General features: G+C 33.9%; 1 protein-coding gene across 1 annotated transcript; it reads right to left on the minus strand.

The window, feature by feature from the left end:
• Positions 1 to 1,276: 1,276 nt before the first annotated feature.
• LOC148284653 (GILT-like protein 1) lies at positions 1,277 to 20,460 on the minus strand. Its single transcript, XM_088237128.1, has 7 exons — positions 20,302 to 20,460; positions 8,383 to 8,466; positions 6,766 to 6,897; positions 5,711 to 5,779; positions 3,936 to 4,034; positions 2,906 to 3,052; positions 1,277 to 1,559 (listed from the first exon to the last, which is right to left on the minus strand). Exons 2-7 carry the CDS (start codon positions 8,464 to 8,466, stop codon positions 1,467 to 1,469), a joined length of 624 nt encoding a protein of 207 aa, XP_088093254.1. The 5' UTR covers positions 20,302 to 20,460; the 3' UTR covers positions 1,277 to 1,466.
• Positions 20,461 to 20,818: the final 358 nt, after the last annotated feature.

Raw genomic sequence — 20,818 nt, forward strand, 5'->3', positions numbered from 1 at the left:
AGATTATGTTCATCACAGAACTAAATTAAATAAAAAATAAAAATAAAAAAATTATAGAATCTAAATATATGAACAAAATGACATTCTTTTTTAAATATTTTTATTTATTTATTCACACTATTTATCAAAATACAATTGCATGTTCACTTTGCCCAGCTAACAAGGGTACACACCCCGTTCCAAGCTAAGCAATTACATTTTAATATATTATAATAGTTAACAAATTAATATAGAGCACAGACAAACAAAATATTAACTTATTCGGATACACATTTTGATTCATATACATACAGACATACACACATATACATACATGTATATATAAATATACACATATATACACATGTACATACACACAGACATACATACACCCATGCGCATACACATACATACATTCATAAAAACATAGACAATTTATTTATGCGAAACTTCATGGTCGTCATCTATAAATATATATTTTTTTAATTATTCCTTATTTTTTATATTTTATTTTTGACATCCAGTAAGGTTCTCCAATCCGTGGCATGCATCAACTTTTCTGACTCCCTACGACCAATGTCACGAAAGAGCGAGGTCAACACCTTCCGTAACTTGACAACACACGGCAAAAGGTTATGGACCTACGTTATAGTGTTGTCTCGATGCCAGAACAGTGTTGACCCCTTCATTTAGTATCAGATCCCTATTAGAGTATCTTGTATTATGGTTGTGGTTGACGCTCGGGTAAATGTGTCTATTGATGTGTGTAACCACTGCCGTCCTCAATATATACTGTTGAATAATATTCAGTACTCTGAATTCTTTGAAGAGCAAGTCACTTGGATAACGACATCAATTTGCAAAAAATGTGACTTTTGGACATGTAGAGCGAATGGACAACGAAAGAACGGCTAAAAGGATCTACGATGCAAATGTTGATGGATGCAGAAAACGAGGAAGACCGAGAAAGACACGGCACGATCGAGTCCATCAAATACTTGAAGATGACATGTCAAAGTAGGATAATCGGCGTGCGTGCATGAGAAGATGTACGAATGTAGAGGAAGCGAGGTCTGTATGCCAAGATAGAGTGTTATGGCGTTCTATCCTCTCTGCCTACCCCTACGGGGAAACGGCGTGATGGTTTGTTGTTGTTGTTGTTGTGACTTCTGGCTTTCTACAAAAATGTGTTTTCATAGGGACACTGCGCAGATGACAGGGATTAGTTATTTGTCATGCTAGTTCGCAGATCGCTGATGCAAGAGCTTGTGTGTAAAAATGTAATTAAAACCAAATATTTGCAAAAAGTAATTTAATAAAATGTAATTATAAATTCACAAATCTTTTTTGACTCGGTGTCCCTGGGTCGAACATCGTTGGCTTACGTACACTAGACATTTCTGTTCTTATTTCAGTATATTTTAAGACCTTTTATTTGATCATTGTGTCTATTTCTAAATAAACATTACCAAGGTGTGTAATGAGATTTATGGGCAAGCTTTGGGCTTCTTGACGGCCAGTCTGCAAATGACGCCTTTCAGATCTGTCATGGCCTCGTTCTGATTCGCCTGGTCGAATTTCTGTAAACAAAATTCATAATTTTATTTATTTGTTTATTCACACAAATACCTTAATATCATTAACTCTGTGAGGCCTAGGGCCCTGTGTTGAGTTTGGATTCAACTTAATGAAAGTGAAGCATTTACGTTATTTAAATATTTATTTATTTATTAACGGACATTGTCCATGTATACAATTTATAAGGTTTAGATATTACAATAAAAGAATAGTTTAAAACATTTTTAAAAAAAGAAAGAAGCATTGACAAACATAAGGGACATCGAGACAAGATCTGGACTATTTATTTACTGCTCATTTAAATCCTTGTAAACTTCAACCAAAAAAGTCCAGATCTTGTCTCGAGTTGACAATACGACAAGATATTCAAGGCCACAGCTTGTTCTATGCTGATCGATGAACAGTACTTCATCGTTTCTCAATCTACGAGTCGGAATATAGAATTTGACTTGTCCCAGTAATGATGGAACATCGATTATACCATTTAGTATACCGAACATATATATGGAGTCAATATTAGTTCTACGTTTTTGTAGACTAGAAATATTTAACATTGACTCTATTTCAGCATAAGAATGATTATCTCTCTCTAGTGCGAGCATCCACGCTATTTTTCGAAGCGAGCGATGTTGGACGGATTCAATGTGATTTATGCGATTGACATAGAATGGAGACCAGACCACTATTCTAGGAGGCATATTCTATAAGAGGGCGAACAGTTGAGCAATAAAGAGTTTTGATTGTACGGACATGAGTAAAATCAGAGGATATTCTGTTAATGAAGCCAAGTAATTTCAGTGATTTATTTACTGTATTATCTGTATGCTCGTTGTATGTCAGTTTATACTCCAAAACACCTCCTAAACAAGAGCAAAAACCATGGACAATATTTTGAGTTTGTCCAAATTTTTGTAGACAAGGACTGGATTCAACTCCCTAGGGAGCTGTTTATATTAAAATATTACAACAGAGATGAAAAACACTTAAGAGAAGGCAATATGAAAGTCTAGGCATCTACAGGGCCTATGACCTGTCAATGGCCGGTTTAAGTGGCCACCTTACACACTGTGTAACATTCACCATTCTGCCCATATTTAAACATCTATATTCCTTCAATTCTTTCATCTGTTGTTGTTTGTGAAGTTAAAGAGCTGAAACCTTTATTATATCCCTACAGAGATGAGGTACATAAAGTGGCCACTTAACCCAGCCAATGACAGGTCATAAGCCCTGTAAACGTTCGAATATCCATAATCCTGAATCTTGAATTTGAAAAAAATTCTACCTCATCTCTGTAGGGATATAAATAAAAAAGGTAATTCAATTTATTACTGAACTGAATAAGTACCTCGTTGAAGATGACAGTCGGCACGAAGGCGAGGTTCGGCTCGAGGGCGTGCGTCTTGTCTCCGTAGGCGGCCAGAATGTCGTCCCCCTGGGTGCTGTTGGCGCAGGACTCGATGGGCGCGGCCGGCACACTGATGAGGCCGGTACACTGGAGCGAGAAGAGGCACAGATTCCATAAGTTGAACAAATGTGCATTGTGGGGTGAATGACTACAACCGTGTAACTTCAAAATGGGCATTTTCGAGTTGACTACTAAAAAAAAAAACGCACAAAAACCGCCCTTGAACCTGTAGCAACTGCACAGACATCTTTAATCCGAGTCATTTAAAAAAAAACATTTCGTTATCCAAGTGACTTGCTCTTCAAAGAATTCAGAGTACTGAATATTATTCAACAGTATATATTGAGAACGGCAGTGGTTACACACATCAATAGACACATTTACCCGAGCGTCAACCACAACCATAATACAAGGTACTAAGTGAAGGGGTCAACACTGTTCTGGCATCGAGACAACATTATTACGTAGGTCCATAACCTTTTGCCAGAATCGTGGAGAGACGGGAGTGTTGTCAAGTTACGGAAGGTGTTGACCTCGCTCTTTCGTGACATTGGTCGTAGGGAGTCAGAAAAGTTGATGCATGCCACGGATTGGAGAATCTTACTGGATGTCAAAAATAAAATATAAAAAATAAGGAATAATTTTAAAAAATATATATTTATAGATGACAACCATGAAGTTTCGCATAATTAAATTGTCTATGTTTTTATGAATGTATGTAATGTTAAGGGTTTCTTGCACCACCCCATCCTACAACACCATATTGTAACAAAGATTGTACAATTGAGTAATAAGCTATTTTTAAATTATTGATTTTTTTTATATTCTTTAATCTAATAAATATGTATAAACTTAAATTAATAAATTATTGATTTTATTTGATTTTCGCATCTGGGGCGAGTCATCGCTTGGACAACGGTCGTCTGAGAATTTGAATAGGAAAAAAATATGTATCTTTTTTATATTTTACCTCGGAGAGAGCAGCGTTCATGTCGGCCATCAGACAGCGAACGAGGTCGAACTTTTGCGTGTCGGAGAGGTCTTTACTTCTCAATATACAGCCTTGTACCTGCAGAAAATTCAACACATTTCATTTTTGAAGACAAAGGGAATACCCGCTAAGCCGGGCGAATCGTCCAAATAAACAATTAAGCACAGCTTACCATAATATTTGACTTGGGAATATGTTTATGGGAAAATAAATAAAATAATAAAATAGTTATTTATATCACCAGTATTTTATAATCACCACCACTGTTCATATCTTCCTACTAAAAAAAACATTTATAGGTGCGCCCAGCGCCCAGCTCGTTCTCAATTTACAATGAAACTAGCCAATTATCTCAGCTTATTCCTCCATACAAAAAAATATATTTTATTTTACGAAGATTCTTTATAAGATTCTTTATTTGGAAATTAGTATTTCGAACATTATTCATGTTAAATAATATTTGATGTTTTAAAGATAGAGTCTGTCAAATGTCTACCACAGAGTTGTTTAATCCGATGTCCAATTTTCATTAGTTCTCTCATTAGATGAGCAAAGTAGGGTAAAAAAATTACTACCCTGGCAATTTATTAAAATTTTTGACCACAAAATTTATGCTAAATATTAATAATACCACTTATTTTGTCTAAATTTCCGCTTGACAGCAATAATTATACGTTCACAAGCAAAAGCTTTGGCAGGAAACTGTCAGCGCTGCCAGAGTAGCAATGATACCACATGTAATATTATGTGCCGCAGAAGTTTCGTCTCAAATTACATTCAAGTCTCGTGTTGTATGCTTTTACGGTTAAAAAAATTGCATATTTACACCGCTGAAATTCAAATATGTGATTGCGCTGCAGGATTATACGTTGTTATCACGATTAGAATGACATTTGTCAGAAAAAGTGACGACGTAACTTTGTAGTAACGTCTAAGGAGTGATTTATATTGACACACGAAAAATCATTCGTATTTGGCGTGTTAATTTTTTTTTTATACAATGCTTGACATATAAATCAACACAAATATATAAATCAGCTTTAAAACTAAAATAAATCTAATTATTAACGACGTTCTTACAAGGTTACATCATTTTGCAAAAAACGTTAGAGATGGGACAAATTGATCAATGTAAATTGATTGAATAAAAAATAATTCAAATTTATTGTAACAGAGAGGGAAAACGTTTTTGAGAAGGAAATATGGAACTGTGTAACATTCATGTGTAACATAAGTTGAGGAAATGTGGATGTTCAAACATGGGCAGAATGGTGAATGTTACACAGTGTGTAAAGTGGCCACCTAAACCAGCCAATGACAGGTCATAAGCCCTGTAAATGCCTAGACTTCCATATTCCCCTCTCAAAAACGTTTTCCCTCTCTGTTGAAATAAATTTAAATGTGAGCAACTCCCTAGGGAGAAAATCCAGCCAGTCTGCAAGCATTTGGACATACTCAAACATTGAAGAAATAATTCATTTGATGTTGTTCATGAAAAAAGTATAAATGTCTTATTTTTTTGTGAATAATTGTCTTAAGCACACTATAATAGGCTTGGCTTGTTTTGCGTTTTTATATCAATTTTCGGAAACAGAGTTGCATGTTTGCATGAAAAAACTGATGAAATCGATTTGATCGGTGATCAGTAATTTCCCATCTCTAATGACATTAGTTTGACAGCTGTCATTCTAATAAAGCTATATTTTAAGGACTATAGTTGAAGATATTAAAATTCTTGAATTAAAAGGTCTTACCTTGTTACCGTAGCATTCTCTAGGGCCGTGCTGGCAATCAAATTCCCATTTGCCATCTTTTTTATTTTGCTGAAAAAAAAAAAACATTACTTGACATCACTGAGACACAAAGGCGAATCGTCTAAACAAGCGATTATGCGCAGCTTACCATTAACAATAATAAAAGTAATGGTTTATTAACAAAAATAACAATTACTTTATTTGCTACATACACACTTAGGTAATAGATTTCTCTGGATCGTGTCTAGTCTGCCTAAGTAGGTACATCCTGTTTTAAGGCAGACATTTTTACGCAAAATATATAAATATATATATAATAAAAAGGGAATATGGACGTCTAGGCATTTACAGGGCTTATGACCTGTCATTGGCTGGTTTAAGTGGCCACTTTACACACTGTGTAACATTCACCATTTTGTCCATGTTTAAGCGTCCACATTTTCTCAAGTCTTCCATCTGTTGATTTTTATGAAGACTGGCAGAGGAAGGATGAAAACCGAGTTGACGCGGTTGAAATGCGATCTCTTCGACGAATGTGTGGGAAATCAATGTACGACAGGGTTGCGAATGATGAAATCCGGCGAGTGTAAATCTGGGTCAGGTATATTTGATAAGATTAAGAAAGGGTCTCTGAGATGGTTTGGTCATGTGGAACAAATGGACGATGAAAGTAAAACAAGTCAAAATGGGCGGTAACATGAGACAAGGACGACCGAGGAAGACGTGGCATGATCAGATAAACCAAAATCTAAAGTCTGGTCATGTCAAAAGCAGACAGAACCGAAGGGCGTGTATGACAAGATGTATGAATGTGGAAGAAGATAGGAATGTATGCCATGACAGACGTGGGTGGCGGTCCATTCTCTCTGCTACCCCTACGGAGAAATGGCGTGATGGTAGAAGTAGTAGTAAAAGGACCTTTATCACGGAGGTGAGATTTATCCGGCTGAACCAATTCACCTACTAGAAATCCAGCCTGTCTACAAGCATTTGGACATGCTAACAGCATTGTTGAGTAATATTTAATTGCCATAATGATAAAAAGGTATATTTACGATTGCTTTTCCATAGGGCACCAGCTTAACGCGGATAGCGTCGTGCAGATTCTGCCAGGCGGGATACAGTTGCTGGGTAATGAATTTCAAACTGTCCGGGCACAGGGCTTCGTAGTAAACGGCGACCTTAACCTGAAATCAAATATTAATTCTATTATTTTTACTTGGTACGTATTTTTTATTCGCAACACAAGATGAAACAGTAGAAAATAAGTTTATCTATACAACGAGAAATATTAATTCGATCCTGACATTTCGAGACAATCGAAATATGATTTCGATCCTGACATTTCGAGAGAATCGAAATGTGATTTCGGACTTGAGATTTCGAGACAATCGAAATATGATTTCGATCTTGACATTTCGAGAGAATCGAAATGAGATTTCGGACTTGAGATTTCGAGACAATCGATATATGAATTCGATTCTGACATTTCGAGACAATCGAGATATAAATTCGATCCTGACATTTCGAGACAATCGAAATATGATTTTTGACTTGAGATTTCGAGACAATCGAGATATGAATTCGATTCTGACATTTCGAGACAATCGAGATATAAATTCGATCCTGACATTTCGAGACAATCGAGATATGAATTCGATTCTGACATTTCGTGACAATCGAGATATAAATTCGATCCTGACATTTCGAGACAATCGAGATATGAATTCGATCCTGACATTTCGAGACAATCGAGATATGAATTCGATCCTGACATTTCGAGACAATCGAAATGTGATTTCGGACTTGAGATTTCGAGACAATCGAAATATGATTTCGATCTTGACATTTCGAGAGAATCGAAATGTGATTTCGGACTTGAGATTTCGAGACAATCGAAATATGATTTCGATCTTGACATTTCGAGACAATCGAAATATGATTTCGATCTTGACATTTCGAGACAATCGAAATATGATTTCGATCTTGACATTTCGAGAGAATCGAAATGTGATTTCGGACTTGAGATTTCGAGACAATCGATATATGAATTCGATCCTGACATTTCGAGACAATCGAAATATGATTTCGATCTTGACATTTCGAGAGAATCGAAATGTGATTTCGGACTTGAGATTTCGAGACAATCGATATATGAATTCGATCCTGACATTTCGAGACAATCGAAATGTGATTTCGGACTTGAGATTTCGAGACAATCGAGATATGAATTCTGACATGAGGGTAAACATTCACAACTTTTAACATTTTTGTGTGTCGTATCATCAGCACTATGATTTTAATTTTGATTTTATATTGAAATTACTCTGCGTGTGACGTATTAAGTACACGTCTGTTAGTTTGTTTCCCGGAAATAGGATAATCATCATCATTTCCTTTCCACACCTAATGGTGCATAGGGCATTGTATTGGTAAACCAATCGCAGCGTATTTTGATCATTTTTTGTTACATGAAGTGTGTCGGTTATCGTAACGAACGGCCAACGGTTCGTTACACTTACGGAAGTTTGATTAGATGTTTATAAAACGGGCCTAAGAGTAGTTTAATCGCCTTCTGTTTGATGCGCGTATGCGGTTTCTGGAATATTCTTAATTCTATGAAAAAAAAGTTACACCTCTTTAAATAATGAATAACTGAAAGGAGTGTTTACCTTGTCGCTGCTGGTTTTTTTGTTTTTCGCTTCTGCAAACGACAAAACACAGCTCGCCGCTAGCAAAACTGCGAAAATCTTCATCTGAAAACATGTCAACATGATTAAAAGTTCAATGGCTTTTTTAATTTCAATGGTTCGTATCATCAGCGTATCAGTGCGTTGCGTGTTTCCAAAAATAGACACCATCTTTATGTATATAATTATATATATAAATGTATATACATATTATTAGATCACGGAATATTTTAAAAATCAATCATTTAAAAATAGTTTATTACTCAATAAGGAATTCCACTGTTTTCTAATTTATTTTTTCTATTAGCGTACTATTTAACTAAGCAAAAATATTTATATATTTTTTTGTGCATTATTTACAAATATATGATTTTTTAAAGTTACATTTATCAAATACCGCGCCAGATGATGGTCATAAGCCCTCTTAATGTCTAGACTCCCATACTCCCTTCTCAAAAATGTTTTCCCTCTCTGTTGTAACAAATTTAAATAAGTAAATAAATAAAAATAGCAGTTTTGGAATATTTTCCATATTTACACCGGTGAAATTCAAATATGTGATTGCGCAGCAGGATTATACGTCGCGAAACGTAAATATTTTGACGTTTACCCCCTAATAAGGGGTTCGCGGATGTTGCATCGTGATCGCAAATACAATAAACATCCACGGAGAGAAATTGTTATTTATTTATTTATTTAAAAGAAAAAAACCGTCGACAATGATTTAATAACATTTTTAAAAAATACGATTTAAAGACAGACCAGCAAAGTTTCTAAATAAGAATCATATTATTAAATTGTGTCACAACAAAAGGATGTGTTTATGTGCATTTGTATGAGAGTAAGTGTAGATGTGTGTTTATGTGTATTAGTGTGGGAGTAAATATTCAGGTGTGTGTAAGTGTGAGCATCATTAAATAGCAAGTGGGATCGTATCGCAGCCAGAAATAATGAGTCTTAATTTATTTTTAAATAAATTAAGGGCATGTAAAATATATCAATAGATGAAAAAAAAGCATTATAGTCAGAGCAAAAACGATAGAGGAAAGAGTGTTGTGCGTAGTTAGCGCTACAGACTGGCAGATGGAATGAATACTTATTTCTTGTCACGCGAAAGGGGACATTGAGATTAATTTTGGAGAGTAGGTCAAAAGAGTCTAATTTATTATTTAATAATTTATATAAATAGCTTAATTTAGATACAGTGCGTCTATTTTCAAGGGTAAAAAATCAATTTTATTTGGCAGATTGGCTGTAAGTACAAAGCGTTTTATTGTTTTTATAATGTAGGTATTTAAAATTTTTTTTTTTGAACATTTTCAATCCTTTTTTTGTTTGTTACGTGTTGTGGGCTCCACACGACGGACGCAAACTCCAAATTACTGCGTACAAAAGTGCTGTATAAAGTTTTTTTAATTTTGTATCGCGTCGCTCATTAGCACGTCGATAGTTATTTGTGATTGCGCCGCTGGGCGACTGATTTTCTAATTCCGACCGCCGTATCGGCTCAGCGACCCGCGCAGTTTACCGTTTGGTTCGAGTGAAGATTACGGCTCGACCCGGCGTGACCTGGCCGGCGATAAACCGGTCGCGCTAATGGCTCGAGACGGCATGTTGAAATGGGCGCGGCATTCGTGGGTGCATAGGGCACCCAATCAGCTTCTCGAGCGGTACAAATAGTAACAAACAGTCTCAACTTAAATGCAAGGTTATGAGATTTTTTCGTCTGGAAAATCCAATCATATAGCCCTTAAAATATAGCTTGATTAGAATCACAGCTGTCAAATTGATCTCAATAGTGATGGAAATTACTGATCACTGATCAAATCGATTTTATCAGTTTTTCATGCAATCATGAAACTCTATAATGCAAAAACAAGCCTATTATAGTGTGCTTAAGACAATTATTCACCAAAAAAATTAGACATTTACATTAACAAATTACAACAGGGATGGAGAATACTTTAAATAAGGGAATACGGAAGTCTATGCATTTACAGGGATTATGACCTGTCATTGACTGGTTTAAGTGGCCACGTTACGCACTGTGTAACATTCACCATTTTGCCTATGTTTAAACATCCATATTTCTTCAATTCTTCCATCCGTTGATTTTAGTGAAGTTAAAGAGCTGAAACCTTTATTGTTGCGAAGATATTCATCTGACTGAATTATTTCCCATACTAGGCAACGCCCGAAAACAATTTTCCAATTTTTAAACTTCTTGGACCAGTTGGATTCATTGCAATATTTGAGTTTGTCCAAATGTTTGTAGACAAAAGACTGGATTTCATATTAAGAGTGTCAATATAAATAACTTCTTTTGGCGTTACTACAAAGTTATGTCGTCACTTTTTCTGACAACTGTTATTCTAATCATGTTACATCTTAAGGACTACGGGTACTTGTTTATGGTTGAATTCCAAAACACAAAATAATTCATTTTTAAACATAGAATTATTTTTGCAAATGTCAAACTCGTCTCTTCACACCAACAGGGGTGCACTTTATTCATGATTGCAATTTTTAAAAATGTATTAAATGTCGGTTGATATTTATTTTATTTATTTTATTTATTTAATTTATTTAATTTATTTTATTTATTTTATATATTTTATATATTTTATATATTTTATATATTTTATATATTTTATATATTTTATTTATTTTATTTATTTTATTTATTTTATTTATTTTATTTATTTTATTTATTTTATTTATTTTATTTATTTTATTTATTTTATTTATTTTATTTATTTTATTTATTTTATTTATTTTATTTATTTTATTTATTTTATTTATTTTATTTATTTTATTTATTTTATTTATTTTATTTATTTTATTTATTTTATTTATTTTATTTATTTTATTTATTTTATTTATTTTATTTATTTTATTTATTTTATTTATTTTATTTATTTTATTTATTTTATTTATTTTATTTATTTTATTTATTTTATTTATTTTATTTATTTTATTTATTTTATTTATTTTATTTATTTTATTTATTTTATTTATTTTATTTATTTTATTTATTTTATTTATTTTATTTTTTTTATTTTTTTTATTTATTTTATTTATTTTATTTATTTTATTTATTTTATTTATTTTATTTATTTTATTTATTTTATTTATTTTATTTATTTTATTTATTTTATTTATTTTATTTATTTTATTTTATTAGGTAATTCGACAAATATACATACTAGAAAACATACAATTGAAAAGCATTCTTCGAAATAATTTAACATCCATATACATCTTTAATTATAGAATTACACAAAATAGATTTATACGTTAAGTTGTAATACATATTTTTTAATATTTTTGTTTGTACAGGATACAATGCAATAAAAAATAAATTGTACTTGTGTACTTTTTGAATAAGATTTATTCCTAAGAGATTATTCGCAAAAGCTGAGAGAGTATCATGAAAAATGACAATTTTATTGTTTCGGAAGTATATTTATTTATTTATTTATTAACGGACATTGTCCATGTATACAATTTATAAGGTATAAATATTACAATAAAAGAATAGTTTAAAACATTTTTTAAAAAAGAAAGAAGCATTGACAAACATAAGGGACATCGAGACAAGATCTGGACTATTTATTTAGTGCTCGTTTAAACCGCTGTAAACTTAAACCAAACAAGTCCAGATGATCTTGTCTCGAGTTAACAATACGACAAGAGAATCAAGGCCACAGCTTGTTCTATGCTGATCGATGAACAGTACTTCATTGTTTCTCAATCTACGAGTCGGAATATTGAATTTGACTTGTCCCAGTAATGATGGAACATCGATTATACCATTTAGTATGCCGAACATATATATGGAGTCAATATTAGTTCTACGTTTTTGTAGACTAGAAATATTTAACATTGACTCTATTTCAGCGTAAGGATAATTATCTCTCTCTAGTCCGAGCATCCACGCTACTTTTCGAAGCGAGCGATGTTGGACTGATTCAATGTGATTTATGCGATTGACATAGAACGGAGACCAGCCCACTATTCTAGGAGGCATATTCTAGAAGAGGGCGAACAGTCGAGCAATAAAGAGTTTTGATTGTACGGACATGAGTAAAATCAGAGGATATTCTGTTAATGAAGCCAAGTAATTTCAGTGATTTATTGACTGTATTATCTATATGCTCGTTGTATGTCAGTTTATAGTCCAAAACAACTCCTAAATCTCTGATGGACTTGACTACATCAATTTTGGAGTTTTGTAATAGGTACTCGAAGGAAATTGGTTGTTTTGTTCTATGAAATGACATTATTTTGCATTTTTTAATATTTAGTTCTAATTTATTGACTTTACACCATCGGTTAAAAGAGTTAATGTCCGATTGAAGAAGAAAGCAGTCTTGGAAAGTTTGAATTATTTTAAGAATGTATATATTATATTCCCGACACATGCGGGCCATAGGTGTGTGGTATGTAGCATTATTTGAAAATAAAGGCAGTTGAAATATTTCAATTAGATGAATCTCACCCGCATAAATAAAGGTTTCAGCTCTTTAACTTCACAAACATCAACAGATGAAAGAATTGAAAGAATATAGATGTTGAAATATAGGCAGAATGGTGAATGTTACACAGTGTGTAAAGCGGCCACTTAAACCAGCCATTGACAGGTCATAAGCCCTGTAGAGGCCTAGACTTCTATATTACCTTTTCTTAAATGTTCTTCATCTCTGTTGTGATGTGTTGATGTAAACAGCTCCCTAGGGAGTTGAATCCAGTCCTTGTCTACAAAAATTTGGACAAACTCAAAATATTGGTCAGTTTTTTATATTTTTCAAATAATTTTTTTAAATGGTGCATTTTACTAATTGTAGTCCTTCCAAGAACAAGGGGCAATTTAAATTCGAAATAATGTTTTTTTTGTAGACAATTATTTTAAAACTAGAATGCAAAGGTTGTTTAGATTGATTTAAATATATAAATAACAAGATTTTTTGATAAAGTGTCAAATAAATAAAATAATGCGTAGGTGTAAGTACAGCGCACGCGCCAGCTTATAAAAATCCACCAGTCCGCAGACGGGTCTGAATTTAATTGCATGGTCAATATTTATCAGTAGGTGAGCAATGTTATATGCAAGGTCAAAACGTATCATGGCGACGTTGGCTTTGTCAATACTAATTCAAACAATTAGCGTGTCGTTGCTAGATGGGGGACGCCCCGTATTGCAATGGGAAGTAAACCTTTTAAACGCAAAACTATGGGGAACATAGATTTAAGAACAGTCCAGAAGCCGCACACGCACATCAAACAGAACGCGACGAAACTACTCATAAATAAGTAGATTTAGGTTTTGACCCATTAGTTTCATTGTAGACGTCGCTCAGTACGCAGCTCCCGATTTGAATTCAACCATGCCGTGTTGTGTCCTTTTAAAAGTGTGGAAATACTGCTAGGATCTTAAAGAAACAGGATGCAATCACATTTCGCGTGTAATTAGCAAATTAATGTGTAAGTAGCAAATACGTTGATTAAAAATTGAATTATTTTTCCATCTGTCAGATTGTCGAACAAACAAAATGGAAATTTCGTTAGTGTTGCCAGGGTAGTAAATTTTTTAACGCTACTTTGCTCATCTAATGAGAGAACTAATGAAAATTGGACCTCGGATTAAACAACGCCGTGGTGGACATTTGACCGAAATTATCTTGAAAACATCAAATATTATTTAACATAATATAAAAATATCCGCTTTATGTAAAATATAATTTGTTTTATATTTTAAGTTTGAAGTTCATTCTTTAATTCAATTACTCTTAATAAATGACGCTTTAATTATCTACTCTGTTGTGTCAATCAATGTTTCCGCATGCACAATTAAATTTTAACGAAATTAACAAATTGCTTTTTTTTTTTACCTTACATATGTGTTATGATTTTATTTTTTCCCATCGTGCAACATTACGCGGCGAATGTGGGGCATAGTGGGGGGATTTTTGGACACAGTCCGATGTATTCAAATATGATTCTACGCTCCTTTTGGACAATTCTAAAAATCGCCGTTTACTATAAAAATAACACAATATACTGCATTTGCAAAAAAATGCTTTTCTGACACTCGGCTCGCCAACAGCCGGCTAAATGCAACAATTAGCGTTTTTGCAAAAGCCAACAGATGGAAGAGTCGAGGAAATGTGGATGTTCAAACATGGATAGGCGGAATGCTGAATGTTACACTTTAACCAGCCAATGACAGGTCATAAGCCCAGTTAATGTCTAGACTCCCATACTCCCTTCTGAAAAATGTTTTCCCTCTCTGTTGTAACAAATTTAATTAAGTAAATAAATAAAAATAGCAGTTTTGTAATATTTTCAATATTTACACCGGTGAAATTCAAATATGTGATTGCGCAGCAGGATTATACGTCGCGAAACGTAAATATTTTGACATGATATGAGGCGTGTACGGATGTTCCATTGTGGTCGCGAATACGATAAACAACCTGCAAAATTGTCATCACGTCGCTTACTAGCGCGTCGATAGTTATTTGTGATTGGGGTACAGATGGCTATTGAAATGTATGTTGATATTTTTTTAATTTAATTTTTGTTATTAATTAATAATGTATGTGTATCCCAATTAAAAACAAGGCTCTTAGCCCCATAGAGTTGGGGATACATTATTTTTTTTTAATTTATGTATGTATTTGTATGATTAAATAAATAAAATAACAATTAATTATTATCGTAGTAAGTCCAAGAGCCCAAGGTATGCTAGACGTCGGCCATATTTGTCTAGAGGTGTTAAAAGTATTCCTAATGAATAATAATAAAAAGAATATTTTATTAACAGAAATGAGAATTATTTTATCTACTACATACACACTTAGGTAATAGATTTCTCTGGATCATGTCAGTCTGCCTAACTAGGTACAACCTGTTTTAAGGCAGACATTTTTATGCAAAATGAACAATAACATGACTACTATCTGTTCAACGAGACTGGACCTCCGCACGCGTGCACACCACGAGCCCAAGGCATGCTAGACGTCGGCCATATTTGTCTAGGGGTGTCAAAAGTTTTCCTAATGAATAATAATAAAAATAATGTTTTATTAACAGAAATAACAATTACTTTATCTACTACATAAACTAACATATTACAACAGAGATAAAGAACACTTAAGAGAAGGTAATATAGAAGTCTAGGCATCTACAGGGCTTATGACCTGGCAATGGCTGGTTTAAGTGGCCACTTTACACACTGTGTAACATTCACCATTCTGCCTATATTTGAACATCTTTATTCCTTCAGTTCTTTCGTCTGTTGATGTTTGTAAAGTTAGAGAGCTGAAACCTTTATTTATGCGGGTGAGATTCATCTAATACACCTTCTCTCAAATGTTCTTCATCTCTGTTGTAATATGTTAATATAAACAGCTCCCCAAGGAGTTGAATCCAGTTCTTGTCTACAAAAATTTGGACGAACTCAAAATATTGTTACTACATTAACACTTAGGTAATAGATTTCTCTGGATCATGCCAGTCTGCCTAACTAGGTACAACCCGTTTTAAGGCAGACATTTTTATGCAAAATGAACAATAACATGACTACTATCTGTTCAACGAGACTGGACCTCCGCACGCGTGCACATCATGAGCCCAAGGCATGCTAGACGTCGGCCATATTTGTCTAGAGTTGTCAAAAGTTTTCCTAATGAATAATAATAAAAAGAATGTTTTATTAACAGAAATGACAATTATTTTATCTACTACATACACACTTAGGTAATAGATTTCTCTGGATCGTGTCCAGTCTGCCTAACTAGGTACAACCTGTTTTAAGGCAGACATTTTTATGCAAAATGAACAATAACATGACTACTATCTGTTCAACGAGACTGGACCTCCGCACGCGTGCACACCACGAGCCCAAGGCATGCTAGACGTCGGCCATATTTGTCTAGAGCTGTCAAAAGTTTTCCTAATGAATAATAATAAAAAGAATGTTTTATTAACAGAAATGACAATTATTTTATGTACTACATACACACTTAGGTAATAGATTTCTCTGGATCGTGTCCAGTCTGCCTAACTAGGTACAACCTGTTTTAAGGCAGACATTTTTATGCAAAATAAACAATAACATAACTACTATCTGTTCAAAGAGACTGGACCTCCGCACGCGTGCACATCATGAGCCCAAGGCATGCTAGACGTCGGCCATATTTGTCTAGAGTTGTCAAAAGTTTTCCTAATGAATAATAATAAAAAGAATGTTTTATTAACAGAAATGACAATTATTTTATCTACTACATACACACTTAGGTAATAGATTTCTCTGGATCGTGTCCAGTCTGCCTAACTAGGTACAACCTGTTTTAAGGCAGACATTTTTAAGCAAAATGAACAATAACATGACTACTATCTGTTCAACGAGACTGGACCTCCGCACGCGTGCACACCACGAGCCCAAGGCATGCTAGACGTCGGCCATATTTGTCTAGAGTTGTCAAAAGTTTTCCTAATGAATAATAATAAAAAGAATGTTTTATTAACAGAAATGACAATTATTTTATCTACTACATACACACTTAGGTAATAGATTTCTCTGGATCGTGTCCAGTCTGCCTAACTAGGTACAACCTGTTTTAAGGCAGACATTTTTATGCAAAATGAACAATAACATGACTACTATCTGTTCAACGAGACTGGACCTCCGCACGCGTGCACACCACGAGCCCAAGGCATGCTAGACGTCGGCCATATTTGTCTAGAGCTGTCAAAAGTTTTCCTAATGAATAATAATAAAAAGAATGTTTTATTAACAGAAATGACAATTATTTTATGTACTACATACACACTTAGGTAATAGATTTCTCTGGATCGTGTCCAGTCTGCCTAACTAGGTACAACCTGTTTTAAGGCAGACATTTTTATGCAAAATAAACAATAACATAACTACTATCTGTTCAAAGAGACTGGACCTCCGCACGCGTGCACATCATGAGCCCAAGGCATGCTAGACGTCGGCCATATTTGTCTAGAGTTGTCAAAAGTTTTCCTAATGAATAATAATAAAAAGAATGTTTTATTAACAGAAATGACAATTATTTTATCTACTACATACACACTTAGGTAATAGATTTCTCTGGATCGTGTCCAGTCTGCCTAACTAGGTACAACCTGTTTTAAGGCAGACATTTTTAAGCAAAATGAACAATAACATGACTACTATCTGTTCAACGAGACTGGACCTCCGCACGCGTGCACACCACGAGCCCAAGGCATGCTAGACGTCGGCCATATTTGTCTAGAGCTGTCAAAAGTTTTCCTAATGAATAATAATAAAAAGAATGTTTTATTAACAGAAATGACAATTATTTTATGTACTACATACACACTTAGGTAATAGATTTCTCTGGATCGTGTCCAGTCTGCCTAACTAGGTACAACCTGTTTTAAGGCAGACATTTTTATGCAAAATAAACAATAACATAACTACTATCTGTTCAAAGAGACTGGACCTCCGCACGCGTGCACATCATGAGCCCAAGGCATGCTAGACGTCGGCCATATTTGTCTAGAGTTGTCAAAAGTTTTCCTAATGAATAATAATAAAAAGAATGTTTTATTAACAGAAATGACAATTATTTTATCTACTACATACACACTTAGGTAATAGATTTCTCTGGATCGTGTCCAGTCTGCCTAACTAGGTACAACCTGTTTTAAGGCAGACATTTTTAAGCAAAATGAACAATAACATGACTACTATCTGTTCAACGAGACTGGACCTCCGCACGCGTGCACACCACGAGCCCAAGGCATGCTAGACGTCGGCCATATTTGTCTAGAGGTGTCAAAAGTTTTCCTAATGAATAATAATAAAAATAATGTTTTATTAACAGAAATGACAATTATTTTATATACTACATAAACTAACATATTACAACAGAGATGAAGAACATTAAAGAGAAGGTAATATAGAAGTCTAGGCATCTACAGGGCTTATGACCTGTCAATGGCTGGTTTAAGTGGCCACTTTACACACTGTGTAACATTCACCATTCTGCCTATATTTGAACATCTTTATTCCTTCAGTTCTTTCGTCTGTTGATGTTTGTATAGTTAGAGAGCTGAAACCTTTATTTGTGCGGGTGAGATTCATCTAATTGAATTATTTCACCTACACCTTCTCTTAAATGTTCTTCATCTCTGTTGTAATATGTTAATATAACAGTTTCCCAGGGAGTTGAATCCAGTTCTTGTCTACAAAAATTTGGACAAACTCAAAATATTGTTACTACATTAACACTTAGGTAATAGATTTCACTGGATCATGTCCAGTCTGCCTAACTAGGTACGACCTGTTTTAAGGCAGACATTTTTATGCAAAATAAACAATAACATGACTACCTACTAGTTAATTTATTCAACAATGTTTGAGTATGTCCAAATGCTTGCAGACTGGCTGGACTTCCCCCTAGGGAGTTATTCATATTTAAATTTATTTTAACAGAGAGGGAAAACATTTTTGAGAAGGGAATATGAAAGTCTAGGCATTTACAGGGCTTATGACATTTCATTGGCTGGTGTAAGTGGCCACTTTACACACTGTGTAACATTCACCATTCTGCCCATGTTTAAAAAGTAAATATTTCACATTTGGAAAGCTTTTAAAAATCATGTTCCTTCGATCAATAATCAAACAACCTTTCAATATAGCCCGTTATATGATGCTCTATTATAATGGTCACCATATACCTATTTAAATCACGCCCCTCCCTTCATCGCCTCCACCTTTTTCAACTATTTCTCAAACAACACAGAAAATTTTCATAATTTAATCAGTGCATGTTTGTCCTAATCAGTGCATGTGCCTCTTAAAATGCATGTCGTGTTGGTTTTATTTTTTTGTGCAACAACTATGGCGAAGGTGTTAAGTGGGTTTTGCATGTTAGTTAAAAAAAAAAAAAGTTATACATATAAATAAACAAAGCCAGTAAAAAACCAAATGTATCTGTCTGTGTGATGCTGATTACCGACATATACAAAAAAAACAGAGAGATATTTAATAATAATAATGGTTTATTAACAAAAATAACAATTACTTTATCTACTACATACACACTTAGGTAATAGATTTCTCTGGATCATGTCTAGTCTGCCTAAGTAGGTACAACCTGTTTTAAGGCAGACATATTTATGCAAAATAAATAATAATCCTTAAAATATAGCTTGATTAGAATGACATTTGTCAGAAAAAGTGACGACATAACTTTGTAGTAACGTCTAAGGAGTGATTTATATTGACACACAAAAAATCATTCATATCTAGCGTGTTCATTATTTTTTTTAATACAATGCTTGAAATCAGCATAATTATACAAAATAAGCTTTAAAACTAAAATAAACATTATTATTAACGACGTTCTTACAAGGTTACATCATTTTGCAAAAACGTTAGAGATGGGACAAATTGATTGAATAAAAAAATAATTCATTAGATATTGTTGATGAAAAAAGTATAAATGTCTCATTTTTTGTGAATAATTGTCTTCAACACACTATAATAGGCTTGTTTTTGCGTTTTTATATCAATTTTCGGAAACAGAGTTTCATGATTGCATGAAAAAACTGATAAAATCGATTTGATCGGTGATCAGTAATTTGAGTCCTGACGAAGAGACGGGTACGTCTCGAAACCACATAGAAAAGTCGGTAAATGGTTATTTACAAATATTTAAATTTAATTCAAATTCGTGTAAGTAATATTTTAATGAGCGCCCGGGCTGAAGCAGTTCAGAAAACAGTCTGAAGATTTGAATATTTGTGAATGACAAAAACTGAAATATTTCGTGTTTTAGGCGTCCGTCTTTAAACATAATTGTGGGTGACAATATCATTTTTCATGTTTATACTCACAGCTATGTTGGTTGACTCAGTTTTAAGTAATAGCGCACAGATTTCTGACTCACGGGTATGCTACTATCGTTTTCAAGTCAAGAGAGTTGTTTGTGAAAGATTAAGAGCCGGCGGAAGCGCGGACCGACGTCGGGAGCGATTCGCTTCGGATTGCGGACTATGGAGCCGCAGAGCGACGAGCCGCGCGTGACCCTCGCCGCGAGTCATTGAAAATAGCGTTAGCGTTAGCATTGAGCATTCGTTTCGAAGTATAATAGCATCTGTCAGATCATTAGAGGTGTTTAGTTCGCGAACGACCCGGTCGCCAGAGTTGCCAGACTCGATCAAGCGAATCATTCTAATCAAGCTATATTTTAAGGACTATAGTTCGTTTAGTTCTTTTGTTCACTTGAGCGGAATGAAGCTAGATTTCTACATGTCTTGCTGCTACAAAACGAACGAATGTTTGAAATTCTAGCATTCTTAGATAGTGCTTGAAATAATTTTATTTATTTTTTTATTATTTAAAAAATGTCAA

The sequence above is a fragment of the Micrasema longulum genome, unplaced genomic scaffold, assembly GCF_059751315.1.
Source record: "Micrasema longulum isolate JH-2025_06_02 unplaced genomic scaffold, ASM5975131v1 h1tg000100l, whole genome shotgun sequence".
Lineage (NCBI taxonomy): Eukaryota > Metazoa > Arthropoda > Insecta > Trichoptera > Brachycentridae > Micrasema > Micrasema longulum.